This window comes from Aspergillus thermomutatus (assembly GCF_002237265.1).
Source record: "Aspergillus thermomutatus strain HMR AF 39 chromosome Unknown NODE_154, whole genome shotgun sequence".
In the NCBI taxonomy this organism is placed as follows: Eukaryota; Fungi; Ascomycota; class Eurotiomycetes; order Eurotiales; family Aspergillaceae; genus Aspergillus; species Aspergillus thermomutatus.
Genome location: NW_020798203.1, coordinates 918 through 22,451, shown reverse-complemented (window position 1 = coordinate 22,451; position 21,534 = coordinate 918). Strand labels below are relative to the sequence as shown.

The 21,534-nt window shown below is 48.8% G+C and overlaps 9 protein-coding genes across 9 annotated transcripts; 5 read left to right on the top strand and 4 right to left on the bottom strand.

Annotated features, from left to right (window-relative positions):
- Positions 1-3,894: 3,894 nt before the first annotated feature.
- On the top strand, positions 3,895-4,749 carry CDV56_102729 (uncharacterized protein; the record flags this gene model as incomplete). The annotated part of the gene is made up of 5 exons (XM_026756348.1): positions 3,895-4,081; positions 4,160-4,420; positions 4,474-4,548; positions 4,599-4,652; positions 4,706-4,749. The coding sequence occupies 5 exons, from the start codon at positions 3,895-3,897 to the stop codon at positions 4,747-4,749; spliced, it is 621 nt and encodes a 206-aa protein (XP_026612817.1).
- Positions 4,750-5,874: 1,125 nt separating this feature from the next.
- On the top strand, positions 5,875-6,293 carry CDV56_102540 (CTAG/PCC1 family protein; the record flags this gene model as incomplete). Its single annotated transcript, XM_026756159.1, has 2 exons — positions 5,875-5,918; positions 5,984-6,293. 2 exons carry the CDS (start codon positions 5,875-5,877, stop codon positions 6,291-6,293), a joined length of 354 nt encoding a protein of 117 aa, XP_026612816.1.
- Positions 6,294-7,520: 1,227 nt separating this feature from the next.
- Positions 7,521-8,184, top strand: HYR1 (glutathione peroxidase; the record flags this gene model as incomplete). The annotated part of the gene is made up of 2 exons (XM_026755911.1): positions 7,521-7,563; positions 7,658-8,184. 2 exons carry the CDS (start codon positions 7,521-7,523, stop codon positions 8,182-8,184), a joined length of 570 nt encoding a protein of 189 aa, XP_026612815.1.
- Positions 8,185-8,348: 164 nt separating this feature from the next.
- On the bottom strand, positions 8,349-9,514 carry CDV56_102105 (translin; the record flags this gene model as incomplete). The annotated part of the gene is made up of 7 exons (XM_026755724.1): positions 8,349-8,423; positions 8,488-8,637; positions 8,693-8,778; positions 8,842-8,947; positions 9,000-9,128; positions 9,188-9,241; positions 9,449-9,514. 7 exons carry the CDS (start codon positions 9,512-9,514, stop codon positions 8,349-8,351), a joined length of 666 nt encoding a protein of 221 aa, XP_026612814.1.
- A 2,217-nt stretch (positions 9,515-11,731) lies between these two features.
- Positions 11,732-12,401, bottom strand: DIM1 (DIM1 family thioredoxin-like protein; the record flags this gene model as incomplete). The annotated part of the gene is made up of 5 exons (XM_026755332.1): positions 11,732-11,757; positions 11,815-12,057; positions 12,122-12,169; positions 12,223-12,256; positions 12,321-12,401. 5 exons carry the CDS (start codon positions 12,399-12,401, stop codon positions 11,732-11,734), a joined length of 432 nt encoding a protein of 143 aa, XP_026612813.1.
- An 890-nt stretch (positions 12,402-13,291) lies between these two features.
- RPL22 (60S ribosomal protein eL22) lies at positions 13,292-13,969 on the top strand (the record flags this gene model as incomplete). The annotated part of the gene is made up of 4 exons (XM_026755117.1): positions 13,292-13,306; positions 13,492-13,527; positions 13,590-13,786; positions 13,843-13,969. The coding sequence occupies 4 exons, from the start codon at positions 13,292-13,294 to the stop codon at positions 13,967-13,969; spliced, it is 375 nt and encodes a 124-aa protein (XP_026612812.1).
- A 390-nt stretch (positions 13,970-14,359) lies between these two features.
- Positions 14,360-16,288, bottom strand: rex3 (putative RNA exonuclease Rex3; the record flags this gene model as incomplete). The annotated part of the gene is made up of 1 exon (XM_026754756.1): positions 14,360-16,288. The coding sequence occupies one exon, from the start codon at positions 16,286-16,288 to the stop codon at positions 14,360-14,362; it is 1,929 nt and encodes a 642-aa protein (XP_026612811.1).
- A 766-nt stretch (positions 16,289-17,054) lies between these two features.
- CDV56_100809 (lipase ROG1 family protein) lies at positions 17,055-18,485 on the top strand (the record flags this gene model as incomplete). The annotated part of the gene is made up of 2 exons (XM_026754428.1): positions 17,055-17,095; positions 17,177-18,485. 2 exons carry the CDS (start codon positions 17,055-17,057, stop codon positions 18,483-18,485), a joined length of 1,350 nt encoding a protein of 449 aa, XP_026612810.1.
- A 1,074-nt stretch (positions 18,486-19,559) lies between these two features.
- CDV56_100426 (phosphatidyl synthase) lies at positions 19,560-20,951 on the bottom strand (the record flags this gene model as incomplete). Its single annotated transcript, XM_026754045.1, has 2 exons — positions 19,560-20,517; positions 20,578-20,951. The coding sequence occupies 2 exons, from the start codon at positions 20,949-20,951 to the stop codon at positions 19,560-19,562; spliced, it is 1,332 nt and encodes a 443-aa protein (XP_026612809.1).
- Positions 20,952-21,534: the final 583 nt, after the last annotated feature.

Below are 21,534 nucleotides of genomic sequence, written 5' to 3'. Positions count from 1 at the left end.
TTAGTGCCGGACGTTGGCAGGACAACAAGGTAGTTGCCTCAGGCATATACCGAGAAAAACAACATCCCGGCCGCCATGCTTGTTTTTCCCCCACAAGCAAATGAAGCAAACAAAACAATGCAAGCCACAACCAAAACACACAGCCACGTCTAGTCCTCTACTTTAGCCACGCAATTTTTGTCAGAGACACCAGCGATCAGGCCGGAGCTGCGTGTCTTGAGACTTTGGGATGATTTGCGTTTCCTGGGCTGCTGATAGTAGACATCTTACATTATTAGTAGTGATCGAATCTTGCCCGTACTGTTTCTATGAGCTGCGAGCCCAGTGCCACTCACATGTGGTGGCTGCCGATATTTCAGATATATAGCGATCAAGACTCCCTTATTGTTGTCTCCTGACAGTAGTCCCGCATCGCCATTTTTCTCCGATTATCCATGACTGCAGCATCTGCCAGTCTTTTGTTTCTCATTCTGCCATTTTCATCTCCTTGGATATTCAGTTGGAAACTCGACCCTAAGGCCTCATATCTCCTGTGGCATCGCACAGCGCAGATCTTGTGTAATATAGGAAAGACTATGGACAGTGGCTGCAACCGGGTACAATATGATGTGAATGCTTTTTCTGGTTCTATTGTTCGTGTCATGTCGCTGTACCAATAGCCTTCAAGATGGGGCCCAGCGTTGCCGAACAAAGAAAGTCAAATGGAACAATGGCTATCGGCCGCCTCCCAGCAAGAGAGCTTGACCATCGAGATGCGTTGATCAGTTGATCAATTGCCATGAATAAGATCATATATAAACTGTTTGTTGCACCTATGCGATGATACCTCAAGCACATCTCTGAGAGCAGTCGTCTTCCAATCAATTTTTTTGACTGAACTGAGTGATCGCATAGCCAATCAGCTTCATCGATATGATATACCTCAAGGACATCGTCTTCTCACTCACCAACTGGGCGTTGTTTGTTGGCGCGGAACGTCCTCTTCGATATTGCGACCAGGTCTCCAGCTCACGCTCTGCATGCCGCGAAGAGTACGGGCTCGAGCCCAACAGTGACTGTCCTCTGGGCCGAAAATGATGTGGTGGTCGCTGCTGAAACACCATTATGGCTTGTAAGGAACGTCTTATGCTGTTTTGCCGTTTGCCGGACTAACAGGTGTACGTCAGTCATATTCAGGACGATACGGGCGGTTCCGCAAGAAGCGGCCACAGTGGAAGGAGAGATCGCCGGACGAGGATGATGGTATGAGGCTGACAGAGAAACACAATGCTACAATCTTCGCAATTGAGTCATTCTTTCCCATCAAGCACATCACATTCAAAATTAGTATGCCCGGTCATTCGAAACACGAATAGATCGTGGAACGAGAAACTTGTTGTAGACTATATGACCTTGGGTCATGTCAGCAGCAGCTAAATGTATGAACGAAAAGAAAAAACGAAAAAAGGAAGATGAGGCATTGTTTTCAAGAAAGTCATCTAATTGAAAGCAGCCATCATAGCTGAGAGACTCAGTTGCTGTGAGTGTCAAATGAGGTGCAGCCGAGCAAGAAAGATAATAAAGATGGCATCTTACCTAGGGAGAGCTTCAGAATGTCCGTCAAGAGTACATGTGGCGAACTGGGCTCCAGGAGAAACTGAAGGCTAATCTCAAAGGCAGCATAATACCCAAGTAGCTCAGAAATATGGAGTACCAAGACAGAAGGGTGATAGGAAGAGCAAATAATGTTGGCTGGGTCTTCCAATTGCCTAGTTCCTATGTCAATGGGTGTCTCCGTATGTAGAAAGCTACGGAAGACACTGTCAAGGACCGTAATGGTAATGAGGTCGTACAGCTACCTCTCTCCTAGAGGGCAGCAATGTTTGCTCTTGGTCAGACAACTGTGCAGACCATGGCCACTGCTGCTGAACTCGGGACGACATCTGCCTCTTGCAAAAGTGAGTCCATGTATTTCCTGACAGCATGTTTTGAAGCGCAGGTGACTGGAACCTAAGGTATAACAACTCCAAGCTCTATCACCAGAAGGTTAGTACAACCATTTCCAGAGCTCTCGACTCTCCTCGGAGAGTAATAGTGATATTCCACTATCTTCAGTGAGAATAACGGGTCTCCTTTTGCTCTACTGGTGCAATCCTCAGTCCATCCTTGAGTTCTGATGCAATCTCCTTTGAGCCGCTCACTATTGTTCGAAGCAGAGTCCGTATTTAGTATTGGTACTCGACTCACAAGCCAAACGGAGAAAGACCTTGAAATAGTTTAGGATCCGCCGAATCTCCCGTGTTTTCGAACCCTATCATGAAGAGGGATAGATATGATTCCTGGTCCTCCTCTCCAGCCACGAAGGGAGACTCAATTGCGGTCAAATTCGAGATTTCACATGACTATCACTGGGAAAACGCCATATTAGACTTCGATCGTTGCTTTGGTGGATTTCGTGATTCGACGACTGAAAGATTCTCCTCAAAGTCGAATTGCGATGTCCCAAGAGGTGGAGCAGATCAGCAGGGATAATGCAGTACTAGGTACTAGTTAGTCCCTGAGTGGTTGCTGATCCAACTCCCTCCTTTCTACCTTTTCACCCTCGCATCAACAATCATCCTCCTTGAGTCATCCTCGAAAACAACAATCTGAATAGATGACAATCTACTGTCATAGAAAGATGTGGCGTTCTCGATCTTGTCAAAGGCTGTGATTCCGATAATAATCCTCCGATCAGAATACTGCAGAACTAATGCCTCGGACAACTAGTGGCAAGTTGGCAACAACAAACAACTGACGATCGGCCAGCTAATCCACACTATTTACACTCAAGGTTCGAATTAAGCAATCCGTTGACGTTTATTCGAATTCTTTCTCCAATGCATGGTGATTTTGCGGAGACGTTCGTGAGGGATCGCCAGCGTTTAAATGAAGCATGCTGAAATCCCCACACAGTATGCCTCAATGTCCTCCGCAAGTCATAGAAATTTGCCCAGGAACTGGGTTCCCAGCGCGACTATTGAAGTTACCTTATTGAAAAGAAAATAATAATGCCTGCTCAATATCCGACATATCAGTCTATGCTGCTGCGTTCATGAGTTGGCAGCCATGATGTAAATCACGTTTGTCCTCCATCCACATCACTGAGAAGGCAACATTACTGCCCAGGATCATGCAGGTCAGCGCGACATTCTGCAATGATGATACCTGCACTGCACTGCTCGCTATGGCCTCTTAGGTTTCACAATGGATAAACCGGTGCCCATTAGTATGGACCTGGTGTGCACAGCACGCCTTTCAGTGGAATCGTTTGAGAGTTGTCGTACCAATCGGATTCGGGCGCCCCTAAGCCACTGAGAAGCTTACTTCCTTCGGACTCGGATCAGCTTGCATGGAGCCATGTTGGAGTTTAGTGACTTCATTCAATAATACTATTGACCTTGGACTCGAAGTCCGAGCACACGTTCCAGTGAAGCAAGCAGACTACATACAAGCTAATACTGGCAATAATGGAACCTGAGTTGAGACCATCACTTCCCCGTGTCGATCGCTGTTGTCTTCAGGCTGCTAGTATGTAACAGACGGCCTGGGAGGTGATGGGCTATCACTCACGTCTCTGACCACGATGCCCCTGATCTACACGTGGAATCCGAGGCAGCGCAAGAGCGGACGACGACCACCATCCAGGAGAATGAAAAGATTTGTCCAGGGAGGAAAAAGGAGCAACAAGATCTGCCTATAAAACGACGTCTTGCTCTGCTTCAAATCATTTTCCTCTTCCTCCTCACACCAGCCAAATCCACTCTTTCCAGTCAATCCTTTTCAAGGCCTGCTTTCAGCGCCCATTCACTCCTTTGCCACAAACTCTCAGTCACTCCTTTAGTTTCTAATTCTTAATCAAAACCAACCGTCATAATGAAGTTCACTGGAATCATCGCTTCCCTGGCTGTTGCCAGCTCTGCCTCCGCTCTGGTCATCCCCCAGGCCCCTGTTGATGCCACCCTCAACAAGCTGAACAGTGCTCTCGACAATGTTGAGGGTCTCGTCGGTGGTCTCCTCAACGGCGTTTGCCAGGAGGTCGACCTCACCCAGGTCCAGACCGGTATGTCCTTCTTAAAGGACCTCTCCGAAACATCCAAAAACACAGACCGGCCTCGCTAATCCCAATACTGTCCATTAGAACTCACCGACATCAAGGGCCAGCTGACCAAGCTCGTCCCTGTCTCTGTTGCCACCAAGCGTGACATCATGGGCACTGTTAATGGTGTTGCTACGCCCGCCACCAACGTCGCTGGTAGCGCAGTCGGCACTGTTGAGGGTGTTGCTAAGCCCGTCACCAATGTCGCTGACAGCGCAGTCGGCACTGTTGAAAACACCGCTGGTGCCGCCGTTGGCACCGTTAAGAACACTGCCTCTGGTGCCGTCGACACTGTTACCGGCAGTATGTAGTCAACACCCCTGGGGAGAATTGATGTGGCTAACAAGAATAATTAGCTGTCGGTGTCAAGCGCCAGGAGGTTGGCCAGCTCACCACCCTTGCGCAGAACCTGGTCAGCAAGATTCAGAGCGGTAAGTGACTTGTTCCCTCAGTGATTTGCATCTACTGATTGCGTCCTTAGGTGCCCTCGACGCTGCCGGCCTTGAGAACGTCCTCAACATTCTCGGCCAGACTGGTAAGTTCCCTTTCTCAAACAGTGATGGGCAAGCGTACTAAAGACATCCCTAGGCGGTCTCTCTGCTGTCACCACCATCCTCAACCTCATCCAGTAAATGATTCATTTTTTGAATCCAATACCTACCTTTGTGAAACGCATTACGTACGGCTGCGGTCGAGAAACCCCGGGATACCATGACCATTGGGTGTATAGCGACTCTTAACTTCACGCTTTCGGTTCGATTTGATCTGCCAAACGGCGCTGGATCTTCGTGGATAAAGCTTCATGTACAGTACCTTATCAATTCCATACCTTTATGTCCAAACTGGTTTAAGACTGTAGAAGACAAATGTTTCATTAGCCGTAGGATAGGCTGCGGTCATGAAGCACCCTTTTACCGTCTACTCCGTTCCGAGGGTCATAAACTAGCTAGCATACAGAGATACACTATCTAGTATTAATATTAGTAGGAGCTAGGTAGCAAATGGTAGTATAGCCTAGAAAGTAGATCAGGGAGTATTATTGCAGTCATCCCCTCGAGAGTAAAGCTAGGTCTATGAACCCCAGGGGAATATGCGGAATATATTAGACAAATCAGGGAATTGAAGTTGCCGGCCTAAAAATACTTTAATCAATGGCATAGAGAGATTGTCGACGCTCCTCCAGCCTTCAAGAAATTCCCCTTGGTCTGGTAATCACTGGGATCTACTCAGTACCAAAAAGAAGTGCAAAATGTCAAAAAGATTAGAAAGGGAAAAAACATACAACAGCCGGGATTCGCTGGTGGTCACCCACCCAACTACTAACCGGCCGGCGTGTGGCTTAAGTACGGCTGAGCGGACGGGAAGCCCTGTTTTCCACACCCTATGGTCGTATGTGCTCTACTGCAGCAATCTAGAGTTTATAATGGTATTCTATAAGGCTACGGAGTAGTCAACTGCGCAAAGCTGTGCAGATCAGGAACCTAATGTACTTGGCAACTATCCGCACTGTAGAATTTAGAAAGTTAGCTAATTGTCAATAAAGCCCAGACAATCTTCAAGCTAGAGTTCGTAGCTGAAGTGGTGTGAAAACAGTGCCCTTATTGATTGCGCTTGACTAATATGCTGACTCATCTCCTACTCCAAGAATTCCCTCCCCGCCTTGCTCTCTCAAACATTCGAAGAACTATACCGAAGAGTAGCCCCTTACTCTTTTATTCACATAGTTGGTTTGAATTGATATCTTATTGCCCTTCATCATGGCTACCAACAAGTCAACCAATCCTGAATTTCCTTATTCACTGTAAGACTCCTCCCTCAGCGTCCCCGTCCATGAACACGCCCCACTAACGAAACCCAAACCAAAAGAACAATATCCCTCCCCCTTCCCAGCAACCGCCTCGCCTCCTCTGCCCTCCAAGCCCTCGAAGTCGACGCCGAACTGTCCCCTTTCGTCCGCCGTAGTTTCGCCGTGAAATCTCCAGTTCAGAACTCCACCGCGGACGAGGACGAGGCGGCGAAGACAGTCCTTGAGACGACGTACCGCGCTACGACGAATCGCATGCTCCGTGTGGCTGTCAACGGGTTCATGGAGAGCTTGGGGGTTGTGCTCGGAGTTATGGAGGAGTTGGATGTGGACGTCCTGAGTGAGGAAATAGAGGAGGAGGAGGAGAAATGAGACGTGACTACCACGAAGAAGGGATGAGAGACGTGGTCATTTGTCGGCCATGACGGCACTACGTGTGCAGAACCCACACTGTGGTTGATCAGGGCGATCCGGTTGACTTCCTGCCTTCCTGCTGGCTGGAGATCTGGTAGTGCTAGGCCAGACTGGCCAGTCTATGCTGGGATGACCCAGACATTTGGAGTTGCCAGAATCCAGGAGGGATGTCCGACCGGACACAGGTTACCAAGTGCGAAGATGCACGGAAGTACATGGGCGAAAGCCGATGCAGTTAGGTTACCCATGTGGTCTATGCTCAATCAACATGCCTGCACTTCAAAAGACGCTACAATATGGTCGAGTGTCGTGTGATACAGTTGCTGAGAAAAATCTGCTTGCGTTCTTGGTGGTTGTATGGTTCCTCAGTGACGGGCAAGAGAGCTTTGAAATCTGATATATAAATTGCTGATAATCTATTGGTTAATCTAGATTTCTACAATACAAGACAATGTGGCAGTGCCCAAGAGTACCGGCTGTGTTCTTAAACATTCTCAATCTCATGACACATGCATGCATTAATTCAATAGTGTGGCTTCATGTAGCCACCTACACATTTATGCAGTGATCACGGTAATCACTTAGGATATGAATGACTACAAGGACTGAATTGTCAAGACATTAATAAGCCGTGGCTATAATAGCCTTGGCTAGCCTCTGCAGAGATCAATCTCCGATGTCTAGAACTGTCGTGATGACAAAATATCAGCGGGAAGAATTCGGGAGTGCAATATCCGTCAAGACTAAGTGTAAATGATTTGGAATTGGCGTCCGAATTTATCTGGTACCGCAATCTGATAATATCCGTAATCCACAGATTGTTTCAATCGGACCTCCAGCAAGATGACATCGTCATCGGCATCGGATGGTCTCACGTCCGACGGCGCCCCTCACAAAGTCTCAAGTCTCAATGGTCGTGAATTTATATATGCGACCGCCCACCTTCCAAGTTGCCTCGGCTCTTGATGATCTAGCATGGTATTATTAGTGCCTTCACTCTCACCTTCTCCCATTATATTTCGCAGTTTCTCCTTGACATATATTTCGCGATTGTTATCCGTCAATCTTCCAAAATATCACCAGATTCATCTTGAAGTGAGGAGTTCACGACCAAGTCCTACAAGTAGACTCCTCAACACTCGGACATCCCTTGTTCGATATCCCAAATCACTTTTCATCAGAACAATGGCCTCCGCGACGACATTCTACGACTTCAAGCCTGTGGACAGTATGTATCGCCCGTTGCAAATCAACCCTCAAACCCCCAAATCGCTGGTCGAGAAAACAAAGAGGATGCATTGCTGACCCAACCCCAACCACAGAGAAGGGCGAACCCTTCAACCTCGACTCCCTCAAAGGCAAAGTCGTCCTCGTCGTCAACACTGCCTCCAAATGCGGCTTCACCCCTCAGTTCAAAGGCCTCGAGAACCTCTACCAGTCCATCAAAGCCAAGCACCCCGAAGACTTCACCATTCTGGGCTTCCCCTGCAACCAATTCGGCAGCCAAGACCCCGGCTCTAACGACGAGATCCAGTCTTTCTGCCAGGTCAACTACGGCGTCACCTTCCCCGTGCTGGGCAAGTTGGATGTCAACGGCGACAATGCGGCGCCCGTGTGGACGTGGATGAAGGAGTCGATGCCTGGACTTATGGGGCTGAAGCGCGTCAAGTGGAATTTCGAGAAGTTTCTGGTTTCCGCTGATGGAAAGGTCGTTGGGCGCTGGGCTAGTATCACCAAGCCTGAATCGCTGGAAGAAACGATTCTAAAGGAGATTGAGAAGGCGAAGAAGGAGGGGACTGCGGCTTCGACGAGGACGGGGGAGACTACCGAGCAGGCTAAATTGTCGTAGTGTTTCCGGGAGTGAAGGAATGATGGTGGGCTAATAGGCAGAGATACCATACTTGGGATTGTATTGTTTGTATTTAGGATACCTGCGTTGAATGAGCTTTTGATTGATCTACCTTGAGCGATTGATTGCATTTCCTGAACTGTAATCCTCTCGGATGGTAGTATCTAAGCCGCAGCACTTCCCCTGGGAATCAGATTGCGCAAAGACAGATCATAGACCACATCTTCAACCTTTTTGACCTACAGCCCCATGTCCATTAGCAAAGATTATGCAAACAGGAACCAGAGAGTAAAAAAGACCTACGCTGTACTTGATACCATCACTCCTCTTTCGCAGGATATCATTTTTCAAGTTGAGCAGCTGGAAACCAGCGAACAGATCCTTGATAAATTTACCGATCTGAACAGGGCGGTTGTAATCACCAAGAGTGACCGAATTGACTGCTAGACGGGACTAATCCTAGATCAGTATCTCTAAACCCGTGAGGTCAAACAAGAAAAATGCCTACCAATTCCTCAACCATGCCAATGAGTGCAAGAAGATATTCTTCGATGGTCAGGTGAAAAGCATCTTGTTCTTTCAGATTGACCGGGACTAGCATGCATCACGTCAGAACAAAGCTAAACTCAAGCACAGAGAGTAGGAAGAGCAACCTACCATTCAGGAACTTCCCAACCTCCTCGATGGTCAAGAACGAAGCCGAGCCGGTGCCCTTGTACTCCTCGAGCCCTCCGAGCCAGGCACATAACTCGATCGACGTTACCTGTCTCGAAACTTAGCAAGTCTCACTGAACACGTGTCGGAAGGCGGCTAACAAGATTTTGCAACTCTCTCGTCCACACCCCGTTGTACTTGTAGAACGGGTGCTTGTCCGCCACGGTCTTGAGCCGCGCGACCTCGTCTCTTTGAGCGATTATCTCTCTGGTCGCATCGTCAAGAAGCGGCTTCACTATTCATTATCAACGAACAGAGCAAATATGAGTTTGCAAACAGGGATACATACGTTGATCAGATGGCGTGGAGTGAGCTCGGGAGAGTATAGCTTGCGTGGATCTTCCTGTGCGCAATCATGTATGTCAGTTGCAGTTCGGAGCATGCGACTTTGCCTCAATCAGGAGAATCAAGGTCCAGCTGGCAGAGATCGCAGAGAGAACCTTTCTTAGAAAGCGACTGGACAATCTCGTGGAGCTCCTGCGCGGGCATTAGCTATTCTTCATTACTTGTGCTTTGGTATGTCGAGCTTCTGAGCTCCTCAGGGACTTACGTCACGGACGGCGGTTTCTTCGTCAATCTTCGCTTGAAGATTCTCAAAGATTGAGTTATCGATCATTTTTGAGATGTTACAGGTACCCCGAGTTTGCCGTTGCTACTTCAGTGTTGATTAAGTTGTTGCGGTGTCTGTTAATGTTACGTCAACGTAAAAGTGAAGAAACTGCGGGCCGAAGATCGAAGACTAAGCTAGACACGCAGTTAATTGGTATGCCAGCTCAACCCATCTACTTGAAGTCCATGTCACTCGACATTTGTTACAATATCTAAACGGAGAAGATAAATTCCTAAGGCATCCAATTAGATAGCCTTCTTAATAGGATGTGCCATTAGTAAGAGAGCATCCGTAGTGATTACATTGCAAGTTAAAAACGAAATTCAAGGTATCGTAAGAGATAAGTAAAGAGAATTAAACATTTTTTGGCTAGTCAGTCTTCCTGTATGACTAAAGGGTTTAGGAGAAAGCTATGGACGTGACTATGGACTTTGGCTTTAGCTCTATGAAATCTGGCTTAAATAGGGAATCGACGTTTACCGTGCGAAAAAGGATATCTCCGACAGCAGTCTGCACATGCGCCGCCGAATCGACTTGAGATAGCCAACATTGTTTGATTATTTGTCCACATGGAATACCAGAGACATCAGGAAATTCTTTCTGTGTAAAAAGTCTTTCTACCTCGTCACTAGGGATCTCCTCGTAGGGACTGATACCTTGAAAAATCTCGTAAAGGGTCGACCCTAGTGCGAATAGATCTGTGGTCACTGTGGGTTGATCTCTCCAGTGCCGTGGAAGAAAAAATCGGGTGCCCTCACCAGACGCCGGCTTCGACCCATCTAGCGAAGAGCCTGAGAAGTCAATGATTTTGATGTCGAGAGCCGTGTCCAACAGAAAGTTTCGTGGTTTTATGTCGCAATGAATTACCCCGTTCCTATGTAAGAGGTCGACAGCCTCCGCGACTTGGTATGCCCACTTCAATTTGAGGCTCATCGATATTGAGTCATGAGCTTGGAGATATGTCTTGAGATCACCATTTTCCATATATTCGAGCACGAGACCATCCCTGGAATGACCCAGTAGCCGAACAAGCCTCTTATGTGGCCCAATACGACGATAGATGCTAGCTTCTTGGCGATGTCTAGGACATGACTTTCAATCTCGGAATCTGGAAATGGTGACTTGAGTGCAGTCCCATCATCAAGGAGCTCCACTATCCCAGTGATCCCTCCCGAGATAAACTGGCCTTGAGCGTCCCTTGTACTGGAATGGACCTTGTCATGTTCGATGTCACTGGGGTGCTCCTCCCTTGAATTTGATTCTTCCTATTGTTGAATAGTCAGGGAAGATTTTGGCAGACAAAGCGAGGGAATATATCGTACCGTTTCAACATCTCCAACAGGGGGCCGACTGATCAGGCGTGGCAATGAAGGCATCCAAGACCATATCCAATGCTTCAAAGAAGACCATGTCGTCAACAATCGCCGCAGTCGTCCAAACCAAGGACCAAATGCCATCCTGGACTTGACACTGGTCGATGGTGGAGCATGAGGTTGGTTAATATAGCATCAAGTAACCAAGGGGCAAGAAAACCAACGGCCACGTGACTACCACAGGGAATCGCCCATTTTTTAGTTATCAATATGTGAAGCTTGTGACCGCAGCATTCTCCGCAAGAGCGCTCGTGGAAACTTCAGAAATCTAGTTCAAGAGGTACAAAGGCTACAGCGAGTACCTTGTTTGGGGCTAGATGCCTACTGCTACGATTGTTGGCGCTTTCAAGATCAGTACCCTAGAGAAGGCTTGGAAGCGGCATTATGGTCAACACAGGGCTTCTGCAGGTATGGTTATCGCACTCTAGGTAATTAGACAGATTTAATTAATGATTACTTTGGAATTATAAATGATCTATGTAAAATTCTTGAGAGATTGTGCAAACTTTCAATCGAGGTGTTGCAGGACATAAGACATATCGCTCGTGCAGGTGGTTATATAGATAAATAGAACTACAGGCACAACATTTGTCAGATCGTGTCATGATTGTAGTTCTTGTTTACTTGAAATGGGCACAGCACAAAAGTGTTCCACAACTGGTCCTACAAAGTGGATATTGACATGGAACAAGATACTCGCATCATAGTAAATTTCATGATTCGTCGTCGCATCTCATGAACAAGGAAAGATAGACTAGAAATGCCATAGCGCAATTTTAGGCCTCTCAAACAAAAAAGAATGAGCCTGCTTTGAGCAAGACTACACGCGGAGCCAATCGAATGAAAGCGTCTAGTAGCGATATCTAGTCGAGTAGTCTGCCAAATCGTTAATTTATAAGCCCGAATGAGACCACACCAAAAGATAGAGCTTACCTTTGGGACTCACGACGAGACCACGTCCTTTCTTAGCACCCTTATAGATAGTCTCAATGATGTCGATCAACTCCTGCTTGTCCTCAAGCACCCAGTTCAACTTGTTGTTGTTACCGGTACCGAAATCGCACATCATATGCTTGTTCCTCCAGAAGAACATGATGGTCATGGGATCGAAAAGTTCGTACATGGAGTTGAATTCAGGTACCTCGTCAATGTCGCAGAGGTAGATTACCGCGAAATCTGATCGCAGATGTCAGTGTCATCGACTGTGACCGAGGGAACAGAACATTTAGACTGAACTTACTCTTCACACGCTCAGCGATCTTAAAGAGCACCTCATCTTGACGCATGCCTGCCCGAGATTAGTATTGCCCACCAGAAAAGATAGAGGGGCAGCAATCTCACAATCAACGTCATGATCGCGACCAAATCTGATAACCTATGTTTCGAATGGCGAATGTCAGTCAGTTGAAAAGAAACCGAACGTAAATTTGCTTACATACCACAAGTCTGTCCTCCTCCGAAAGGATAGCCTGATCAACGTGCCAGGCAGAGCGCAGATGTGGCAAGACAACAGAACCCATGTTGTAATGTGCTACTCAAAGATGAATTGGAAGTATTGCAGATGGTTGCAGTTGTAAATGATTCCCAGTCCTTAATGTCACGTGCAATCAATTGAGACTGTTCTAGTTCTCGCACTTACGCTTGAGCTTGAATGTATGTACCTTAATACTCTCGGGAGAGCTCAGGAGATAAAGCTTCTAGAATGTTCACGCAAAAAGACAAATCTCACCTAATTTCTTTATCTACGAGTGACATCACAAGAGACACATACAGGCCAGCTATGAACGTCCAAACTCCCACACCTCAAGAGAACCACATTTTCTTCTCCAAACGGTCGGACAAGCCGGCCAGATTGATGAAAAAAAGGTGGTTCGCGTCAATCGGGGGTAGTGTAAGCCCGATGACACTGTGCGGCGAGGTATGCGCAAGCACAGAGGCCTCGCCGCTGGGTCCAAAAATGAGATTAATCAATGTTGTGTTCCTTAGAACACTTTCAGAGATTAAACTGAAAAGAACAGATACTACACTTGATCTAAGCCAAAAGGCAAAGAGAGCTGGAGAAGAAAAGAAAAAAAAGTCTAAAATTTTGGGGGGTCGCGAGGGTATATATACATGGTGTAGTTGGTCCGTGCGACGCTAGCACACTAGCCTTGCTTTTTCGCGGATAAGCGAGGCACAGTCAGCAAAATCAGCTGATGCAGCTTGACCCTATACTCAGTTTCAAGCCCTGACTATTTCCTAAATCAGTCTAGTCACACGCACCGCCAACCGTATGCGATCCATCCTAGTGAGACTCCACTGCTAGCGAAAAGTTTCAACTACAATTCTCTCTCAAGGCGCAGGATAATCACCTCTTTGCGACCACTTAATCCCTCTTCATCCTCCCAAAAAACACCACCCATCAGTCACAATGGCCCCCGTTGCTGTATGTTATCACTCCACAAACTGCTTTGCTGTTCCTCCTTGAGGACCGGACATGGTGCGCTTCTTGTCTACAATCGCGGATTTTCCACAGTCCAGCAGTTGTAAGATAGAAGATGTTCATCATGGACCTCCTCGGGATCCGACTTATGGAACAGTAGGCTAATGGCTTTGTTTTCTCGGTAATAGGCTCGTGGTCGCAAGGCCCAGAAGGTCACCAAGAAGGTATGCAATGATCGCATTCAATATTCAACATACGGACGAGTTGCTGACTGTGGTTCCTGTAGTACATCATCAACGCTTCGCAGCCCGCGAGCGACAAGATCTTCGATGTCTCTGCCTTCGAGAAGTTCCTCCACGACCGCATCAAGGTCGAGGGCCGTGTCGGCAACCTCGGTGACAACGTTGTCATCTCCCAGGTTGGTGAGGGCAAGATCGAGGTTGTCACTCACATCCCCTTCTCTGGTCGCTACCTCAAGTACCTGTAAGTCCATTGTGCACAGCTTTAGCTTGAGAAGTCAAGGCTCTAACGTTGCGCAGGACCAAGAAGTACCTCAAGAAGCAGCAGCTCCGTGACTGGCTGCGCGTTGTCTCCACCTCCAAGGGTGTCTACGAGCTCCGCTTCTACAACGTCGTCAATGACGAGGGCGAGGAGGAGGAGGAGTAAATTATTCCTCAACAACGAATCAAAAAAGTTCAATCTTTTGGATTCATGGACACTCGCATGAGGGGAGCGACTTCTTTCAGGCGGGAATGTGCTATGGGTCTGCTCGTGCGATAGGCGTGCTCGATGAAGGATTACGTTCCGGCTACTGGTGTTTTGAGCTCTAAAATTGGGTTGACTCACAATACCTGAAAAGGTTGTGGTTCACCTGTTTATGTGAGGCTTTTTGTCAGTTATGGGTGTTTTCCTTCTTCTACTCATGACGTTATGACTGGTAGAAATGAATTGACTCGAACTATTGCCCGAAATGCTCTTTGGTGCTTCCAAGTCTGCGTAGATGCCGAATATATGCTTAATTCCAGAATTCTCTAGGGTATCATTGATTTCAAGCCATCACTCTGTATCTTTTCTTTTGTGGCCGGCTCCAGGCCCAAGCTTCGAATCCTCTGCCGTGTCCTTTGTGCCAGGCGGAGGTATGAGCTTGCTGTCCTCTATCCGCCATCCCTTGGACTTCAAGATCTTCCAGGTTTCAGAAGCCTTGACCCTGACCAAATCACCGGTCGCTATCGCGTCTTCTTTGGAATCATGACCCTGACTGCCTCTTGTTTGAATATCTCGATCCAGATGCTTCTTGGCGAGAGCTTTGAGGCCCATGCGAATCGGCAGCCCTCGTGGATGTGGGTAGAGGAGGACAGTATCGATGATTGTTGGATGTATAATACGGCAAGCGTTGAGATCGTTGTCAATTGCATGTCCAATCAAAGGCGTATCAGGTTGTAAAAATTTGAATAGAAGTGCACGTGCTGCTGCTGGGGATTCTACAACCTGCAAGGCGCCCTCCTCAGCAGCGGACGGGCTGCTTGTGCCATTGTAGGGAACTGCCTTTTTGTAATGCTCGGGAAACACGCCTGAGAAGCGTGAGTTGAGGTCTAGAATTTCACCCATGGGTCGAACGAGAACGTCCAAGAGCTGCTTTCCGTGAGGCCAGCTGACGGCAGTAAGGCGGATGAGCTCAAGTCCAAGAGTTGTGTATCCCATCTCGCAGTCGAAACAGACAGGCTGCTGCGGCCCTTTATCGGCTTGGATCGGTGTCTCTTCGAACTGAAGGATAGAAGCCAGGCGTTTAGACTCGGATACTTTGAACACATGTGTGCTTCCCTTGGTACAGCCAGAAGAAGTCCCGATGGACTCATTGCAGCAGGGAAAGTATGCTTCTCTAGCACCGGTGATGTGGTCTGTTTGTTTTCTTGGTGGGTAGTATGGCTTGCCAGGATGATATGTGCATTGACCTCCAGTCGTCAACGAGCCATCTTCGCGACGGCCAGGAAAAACTTGAAATCGTCCACCACATCTATCGCACTTCTCCCAGCCTTTGGACTCGCTGACTCCCCTCCGTGCACTCTCAACTTCTTCCTTTGTAGGCTTCCCGGTCACATAACCATACTGTTCGAGCCCCTCCAGAGGAGTGATCAACTTGCTAGCAACGGCAATTTCTTCCTTTGTACTGAGTCCAGTTTCGAGTGTCTTTTGTTGAGCGTTCTGTTGGTTTGGCTCAATCTTGTAATATCGCTCATTCAGATGAGCTTTCACTTCCTTCTTCCATTCTTCTAAGCTCAATTTTGGGAGCTTAACAATCCGAAGTTTGATGACGTTCGCATATATGCTCGGGTTATCTTTTGCCGCCTTCTCCTCTTCATCCAGAGCCATTGTCACAAGTTCATTGGGAGATAAGACTAATGGGTTATCCGTACCCCCTTCTTCCTTTGCCAATCTCTCATTGAGGGCACACATAGCGGCGTGGAGCTTGGTCAATATGGATAGTCGCACACCATGAGTCGCAGGTGCCTTTGGGAGCATACGCGGGTTCAGACTTTCTCGGGGTGCTCGTCTAGGTGGTAAACGAGCTTCGCCTTTGCCAGATGCTGGAGGACCATGTTTCCTTGCCGAGAACTCTTTCCGCAAAGTTGGAGGGGAGACTTCGCGGGTCATCGACTGAAGCTGACCGGCGCGTCGAGTTGTTTGTTCTGGTTTGCTTCCCGTCACACCCTTTGAAGCAGGTACTGGATCTATGACTCCCTTTTCAGGGACTGACAAGGGTTGAGCTTTTTGTGCGGCAGTCTCCGGTGGAGTCTCCAGCCTAGGCTTCTTTGAAGGCGGGCCTGACTCATACGCCTCTTCTGGCGCTGCAGGCGTATTTTGAGAATTGCTCTGATCAACTAAGGAAGAGCTCACAGGTTTGTGAGAAAATATGCAGGTTAGGAGAGAGCATTGTTGACCTTCCGGACAAGGAACGTCCTTGAACAGCCCAAGAGGCGTAAACATGATGATACAGTATCAACCTGAGAATAGATGCCACACTGATACAGGTGGCGTTCAAGGTCAGATGCAAATCTCGAGAAGTGAGACTGTGATCAAAGTAGACAGAGCTCGGTTGGATGGAACAAGTGAGTTCAAATCCATATCAAAGCAAAAGATTCTGAGGACGCATCTTCCTTGCTGACCCTACTTCGGGATTGAATCGGGTGCTTATGCCCGAGGTAGATTTTGAGGAGGAGCACCCTTCACTGCTAGCGCATCAATTGTGATTATGCACTTAAAGGTGAGAGCATCAGCTTTCATACATCCATATCCTCGCTGTCAAACAACATCGAGCTCAGTTATGGCGACATGGAGGCGTGTCCCGCGTCCCAAATAATGTGAAGCACCGCCACCACAGCTGGCTGGAGTGGGATATAGCAGTTATCCCAGGAACAGGAACTTATCAGCCGATAGGGGCCGTAGCTCGATATGATCGCGATTATCTGTAGGGTTGGGTTAGGACAAGCCATATGAGCAGGTGTTCTGGTCTTCTAAACTCCGATCAAAGCGAAGAGCAAGTTGCAAACCGAACAAACATGCCTGATCTATCAGGCACTAACGGCGCCAAGATCCCAATGGGGCTTATCTCTCGTGATCGATGAGATCAGGCAGAAGGATGATACGCACCAGAAGACCTGGGATTTAAACTGACCATGACCAGGAATTCAAGCCATGCTTCTGCTGTACTGCTCACAGAAGAAGATTTGGTGGTAACTAACAATCTCATGAAATGTCGCAGAAGGTTGATCATCTTTGTGTCCTAGTCCATGGGTAAGAGCTCTCGCACCTGCCGCCACGATGACGTTTCTTGTCCGATACATGGATAGCTGATTGCACGGCTGCATATTCTAGGCTCTGGGGCAATCCATCCCATCTGGACTACCTGGCCGCGTCTCTCAGAGAGCGCTACGGAGAAGACCGTCTCTACATACTCGCCGCGAAGGGAAATTCTGGGAATTTTACCTACGATGGAATCGAGCTCGGAGGGGAGCGATTGGCGCATGAGATTGAAGACACTCTGGATGTCTTGGCAGCAGAGGGGATCCATATCAAGAAACTGAGCGTTGTTGGATATTCTCTGGGAGGCCTAGTCGCCAGATATGCGCTGGGTTTGCTACACGCGCGAGGATGGTTCGACAAGCTGGAGCCTGTCAATTTCACGACGTTTGTGTCGCCCCATGTCGGTGTGAGAATGCCATTGAAGGGTTTTCAAGACCACATTTTCAATGTCTTGGGCGCCCGGACCTTGTCCATGTCCGGCAGGCAGTTGTTCATGGTGGATGAGTTCCGAGATTGGGGAAGGCCTCTGCTCAGCATCCTCGCTGATCCGGATAGCATCTTCGTTCAAGCTCTGGCAAAGTTCAGAAATCGTTCAGTATACGCGAATATCGTCAACGACCGCTCGACACATTTATTCACGACCTCTCTTTCGACGACGAACCCATTCCAGGACCTGGAAAACGTGAACGTCAACTATGTGAAGGGATACGGGCCAGTCGTCATTGATCCTGATGACTACTTCCTGCCTCCGAAGAAACAAGAGCGGCCCTCTTTCGTTTCCAGACTGTGGAAACAGATCAAAGGCACTTTGACCAAGGTGCCAATTTGGCTGCTCGTCGTTGTCCTTGTCCCCATCGCCGTTTTACTATTCCTCATGAACGCTGCTGTACAGACATATCGCAGTCGCCAGCGTATTCGCCTTCATGAGGACGGAAAGGCAGGGGTACTTCTCTCGAACTACCGTGTGCCTGTCATTGTGAAGGACATGCAACATGCAGTCGAAGACGCCTTTGAGAGTGCAAACGCGATGCAGGATCCGGACTACCTACCAAACGCTCGCAACAGTACCGGAAAGGAAGAATCACTGCTGCGAACACGTGCTGTCAGCAAGACTGGGGTCATCGAAAATCAACCAGATACGCCAGACCAGACTTCTCCAATGTTGCCTGACAAAAAGGGCGATCCCACACTGGCTCTAACGCCCGCTCAATTCTCCATCATCGAATCACTCAATTCCGTGGGATTCCGAAAATACCCGGTCTGGATCCATAATCACCGGCACAGCCATGCAGCCATAATTGTGCGAATGGCGAAAAAGGGATTTGAAGAGGGCAAAGTCGTCGTGAAGCATTGGCTCGACAACGAATTTGATATCGAGTGATCTCCACATCGTAATGCGGGGAGCGATTTCTGTGCGGGATAAAGCGGGTCAAAAGTGGAACACCCCATGGAATCATTGGAATGTGCCATGGCTCTGTCTCCATCCCCATGGCCGTTTCCTGCAATCATCATCATCCAATCATCAAATTAAGGGGCAGTGAGGACTTCAAGTTCCATTATAGGCTCTCTGCATTCTTGGCTGTTGGTGCAACCCACCATCCCCCTGGTGCCTACTGCCTAGTCTGCCCCGCGATAGCAGAGACGACGGCATGCACTCGATTTATCACCCTATCAATTGAATCGGTGGACACAGAAAGCAAGCAGAATACCAATCATCTCGTCCTTTACTCAGGATGACTACATGGAAGTTGGTTCTTACGCTCAGGCCAATACAAATAAATGACTCGAGAGCGGATGTCTCACCTCCGCATCCTGGCGTTCTAACTTCGTCCTGACACACGCGAACGAATATGGGACGCTACTAACCTTATGATTCCGGAGTTGCCGTTTGTGTGCTTCCGTTACAACCCCCCTGTCCATGTGGCTGCGTGATTCCATCGATGGCGTTTTTAGGTACGCTTGGCTTCAGCCTTGTATAGCCGCCAATGACGTCGCTGAATGGCATGGATTGTGGATTTCTACATTTCAAGACTTGTACTCGTCTGGTTGCATTTGATTGCTCAAAAGTGATGTTGTACAGTGAGACTGAGTGGCTGTATGTATACGGATATAGAGGGATGGTCATTTAGTGATAGATTTGAAGATATTTGAGAAATGTAATCTGATCCATGCCATTTATAAAAGCTTCAGTTAAAGCAGGTCAAACCGGAACCTAGGGGAAATCTATGTGGCGATCAATGTCACCGAAAAAGCAGAACACTCTGAAACATCATAGCCGAGTCATATCTGGGAATCAAAATGTGCGGTAGACAGAACAAGAAATGGAAGATGGATATATGTGTCGGATGTAAGGTATGGGATGATGATGACGGGTTCAAGGGATATCTGGGGAATGCGGATATGCACATTTAAGGGCGAAAAGGAAGTAAAGAAGAGATGAGGGAAACCAGGACGACTATTGCGCCGCGGCTGACTCCGAGTCAATCCCGGAATCAACGTCCTCATCGGCAATGGCAGACTCATCGACCATCTTCGACATCTCGCGGTTCGTGGCGAACTTGACGGCCTCGAGCACATTATCACAGGTCTTCTTGGGCGGATACCGCGGGATGGTCCCTTCCTGGTACACGCCCGTCTTGACAAGGATGGAGAACCAGTTGGAGTCGCTGATGCGGTCGAAGTCGTTGGTGCCGCGGATGTCGGACTCGGGGGTGTCTCCGACAAAGTAGACGGTGGAAGGGGGCTTGTCGATGCCGTGGGTATCCTTGCGCCATTGGCGGAGGAGGCGGGTTGCGAACTCGTACGTGCCGAGTTGGGGCTTGCCGAACGCGATGGTGGTCAGTTCCTTCCCGGTGACGGCCTTGTAGAGGGCCTCGAGCGAGGCTCTGAGCGCACCCATGCCGATGCGGACGTGCTCGTGGGAGGTGGACCAGACGACGTCGTTGTGGGAGAAGAAGATCGGGGGACCCTCGTCGAATGTCTCCGAGCGGGTGCCTAGGTATCCGTTCTTCGACATGAGGACATCGAGGATGATCTGCTGGTCGCCGGCCCAGTCCCGGCTGTCGGCGAAGACGAAGATGGCCTCGATGGGCGTCTTGCTGAATTCGCGGACGCGTGAGTTATTGTACTCTTCTTCGGTCAGTTTCCGGAATGGTGTCGTGTCGTGTCGTGTCTTGATGATGTCGCCTGGCGTGATGACGTCCTTGAAGCCGTAACCTTCGGCTACGATCCGGCACTTCTCCCCCTCGCCGCCGATCACGAGGACTGTGTGGTATTTCTCGGCCATCTCCCGCATGGGAGTGTGTCCGCAGATGAATTGACCGGGCGAGACCTCCAATTCGAGCTGCCGGCTGAGGTCCAGACACCGTTCCTCTTCGGTCTTGCCTCCACCATTCGTTACGAAAATGTAGGGACTAGAATAAGGAGTTAGTAAATTATCTTGCACGGGAGAGTTATTGGGAGGAACGACGTACATCTTGACACCATACGGATTCTGACCGTTGATATACTTTAACGCATCGACAGCCTCAGGGATAGCTTGACCTCCTCTGATGAGGACGCCATCGATGTCAAAGGCCAGAGCGAACTCATCCGCTGTCGTGAGCTTACGGATTGTCTTGGCGACAGGTGAAGCGACACGAGGAGACTCTTCTTCCGAGGAAACCTCTTCATCCAGGTGCTGCTTGGCCATTGCCATCTCCATGGCCGTGTCATGGGCTTCGCTGGAGGCCATCAGATGCTTCGGGGGCACGACGACGTTAGGTCCGCCGTACAGGTCGGCCCGAGTCGCATCAATGCTGGAAAGCCTGCGGACCCTCTGGGAGCCGAAGCCGTCGGTCGTAGCCATCTTGAGACGGGTTTTGAGGAAATTGTGGAGAATACGTGGGTAGGGAGTCCCAGGGCGGGCGGCAGGAATGGATTGGTGAGAGCAGTGGGTCAACTATACTGCAGGAGAAGGGAGAGGAATGGGGTTGTGGATGATGTCGTCGATCACCAAAGAGATCTTCTATCAAGGAATTGAATCCGGAAAGAAGAATTTCAAAAACGTGGAGAGTGAAGGGGACTATGCAACGCCTGATTCCCCCGTGCGAAGATAAGACGGTGACGATAAGCGGAGCAGTATCAGACCTGATACCGTGGTACAGGTATGTAGGAAAGAGGACTGGAACCAAGAGCAACGATCAATGCAGAGTCAGTGATAGTCGATGTGGGGAGGGGAAGAAGGCGATGGAGCAACGAGGTGAAGATGGACATCAATGGCATTAATATAGAAGTGTCGAGGGAGGCAGAGTGGAGGCCGGATGCTTTGGATTAGAAGCCAGGAGGGCACTTGCGATGCAGTCCGTGGTTCCGTCATCCACCGCGTATGGACGATTCAATCGATCTGGTGCAATCGCGGTGAAGCATGAGCATTGTTATTTGCTGTTTAA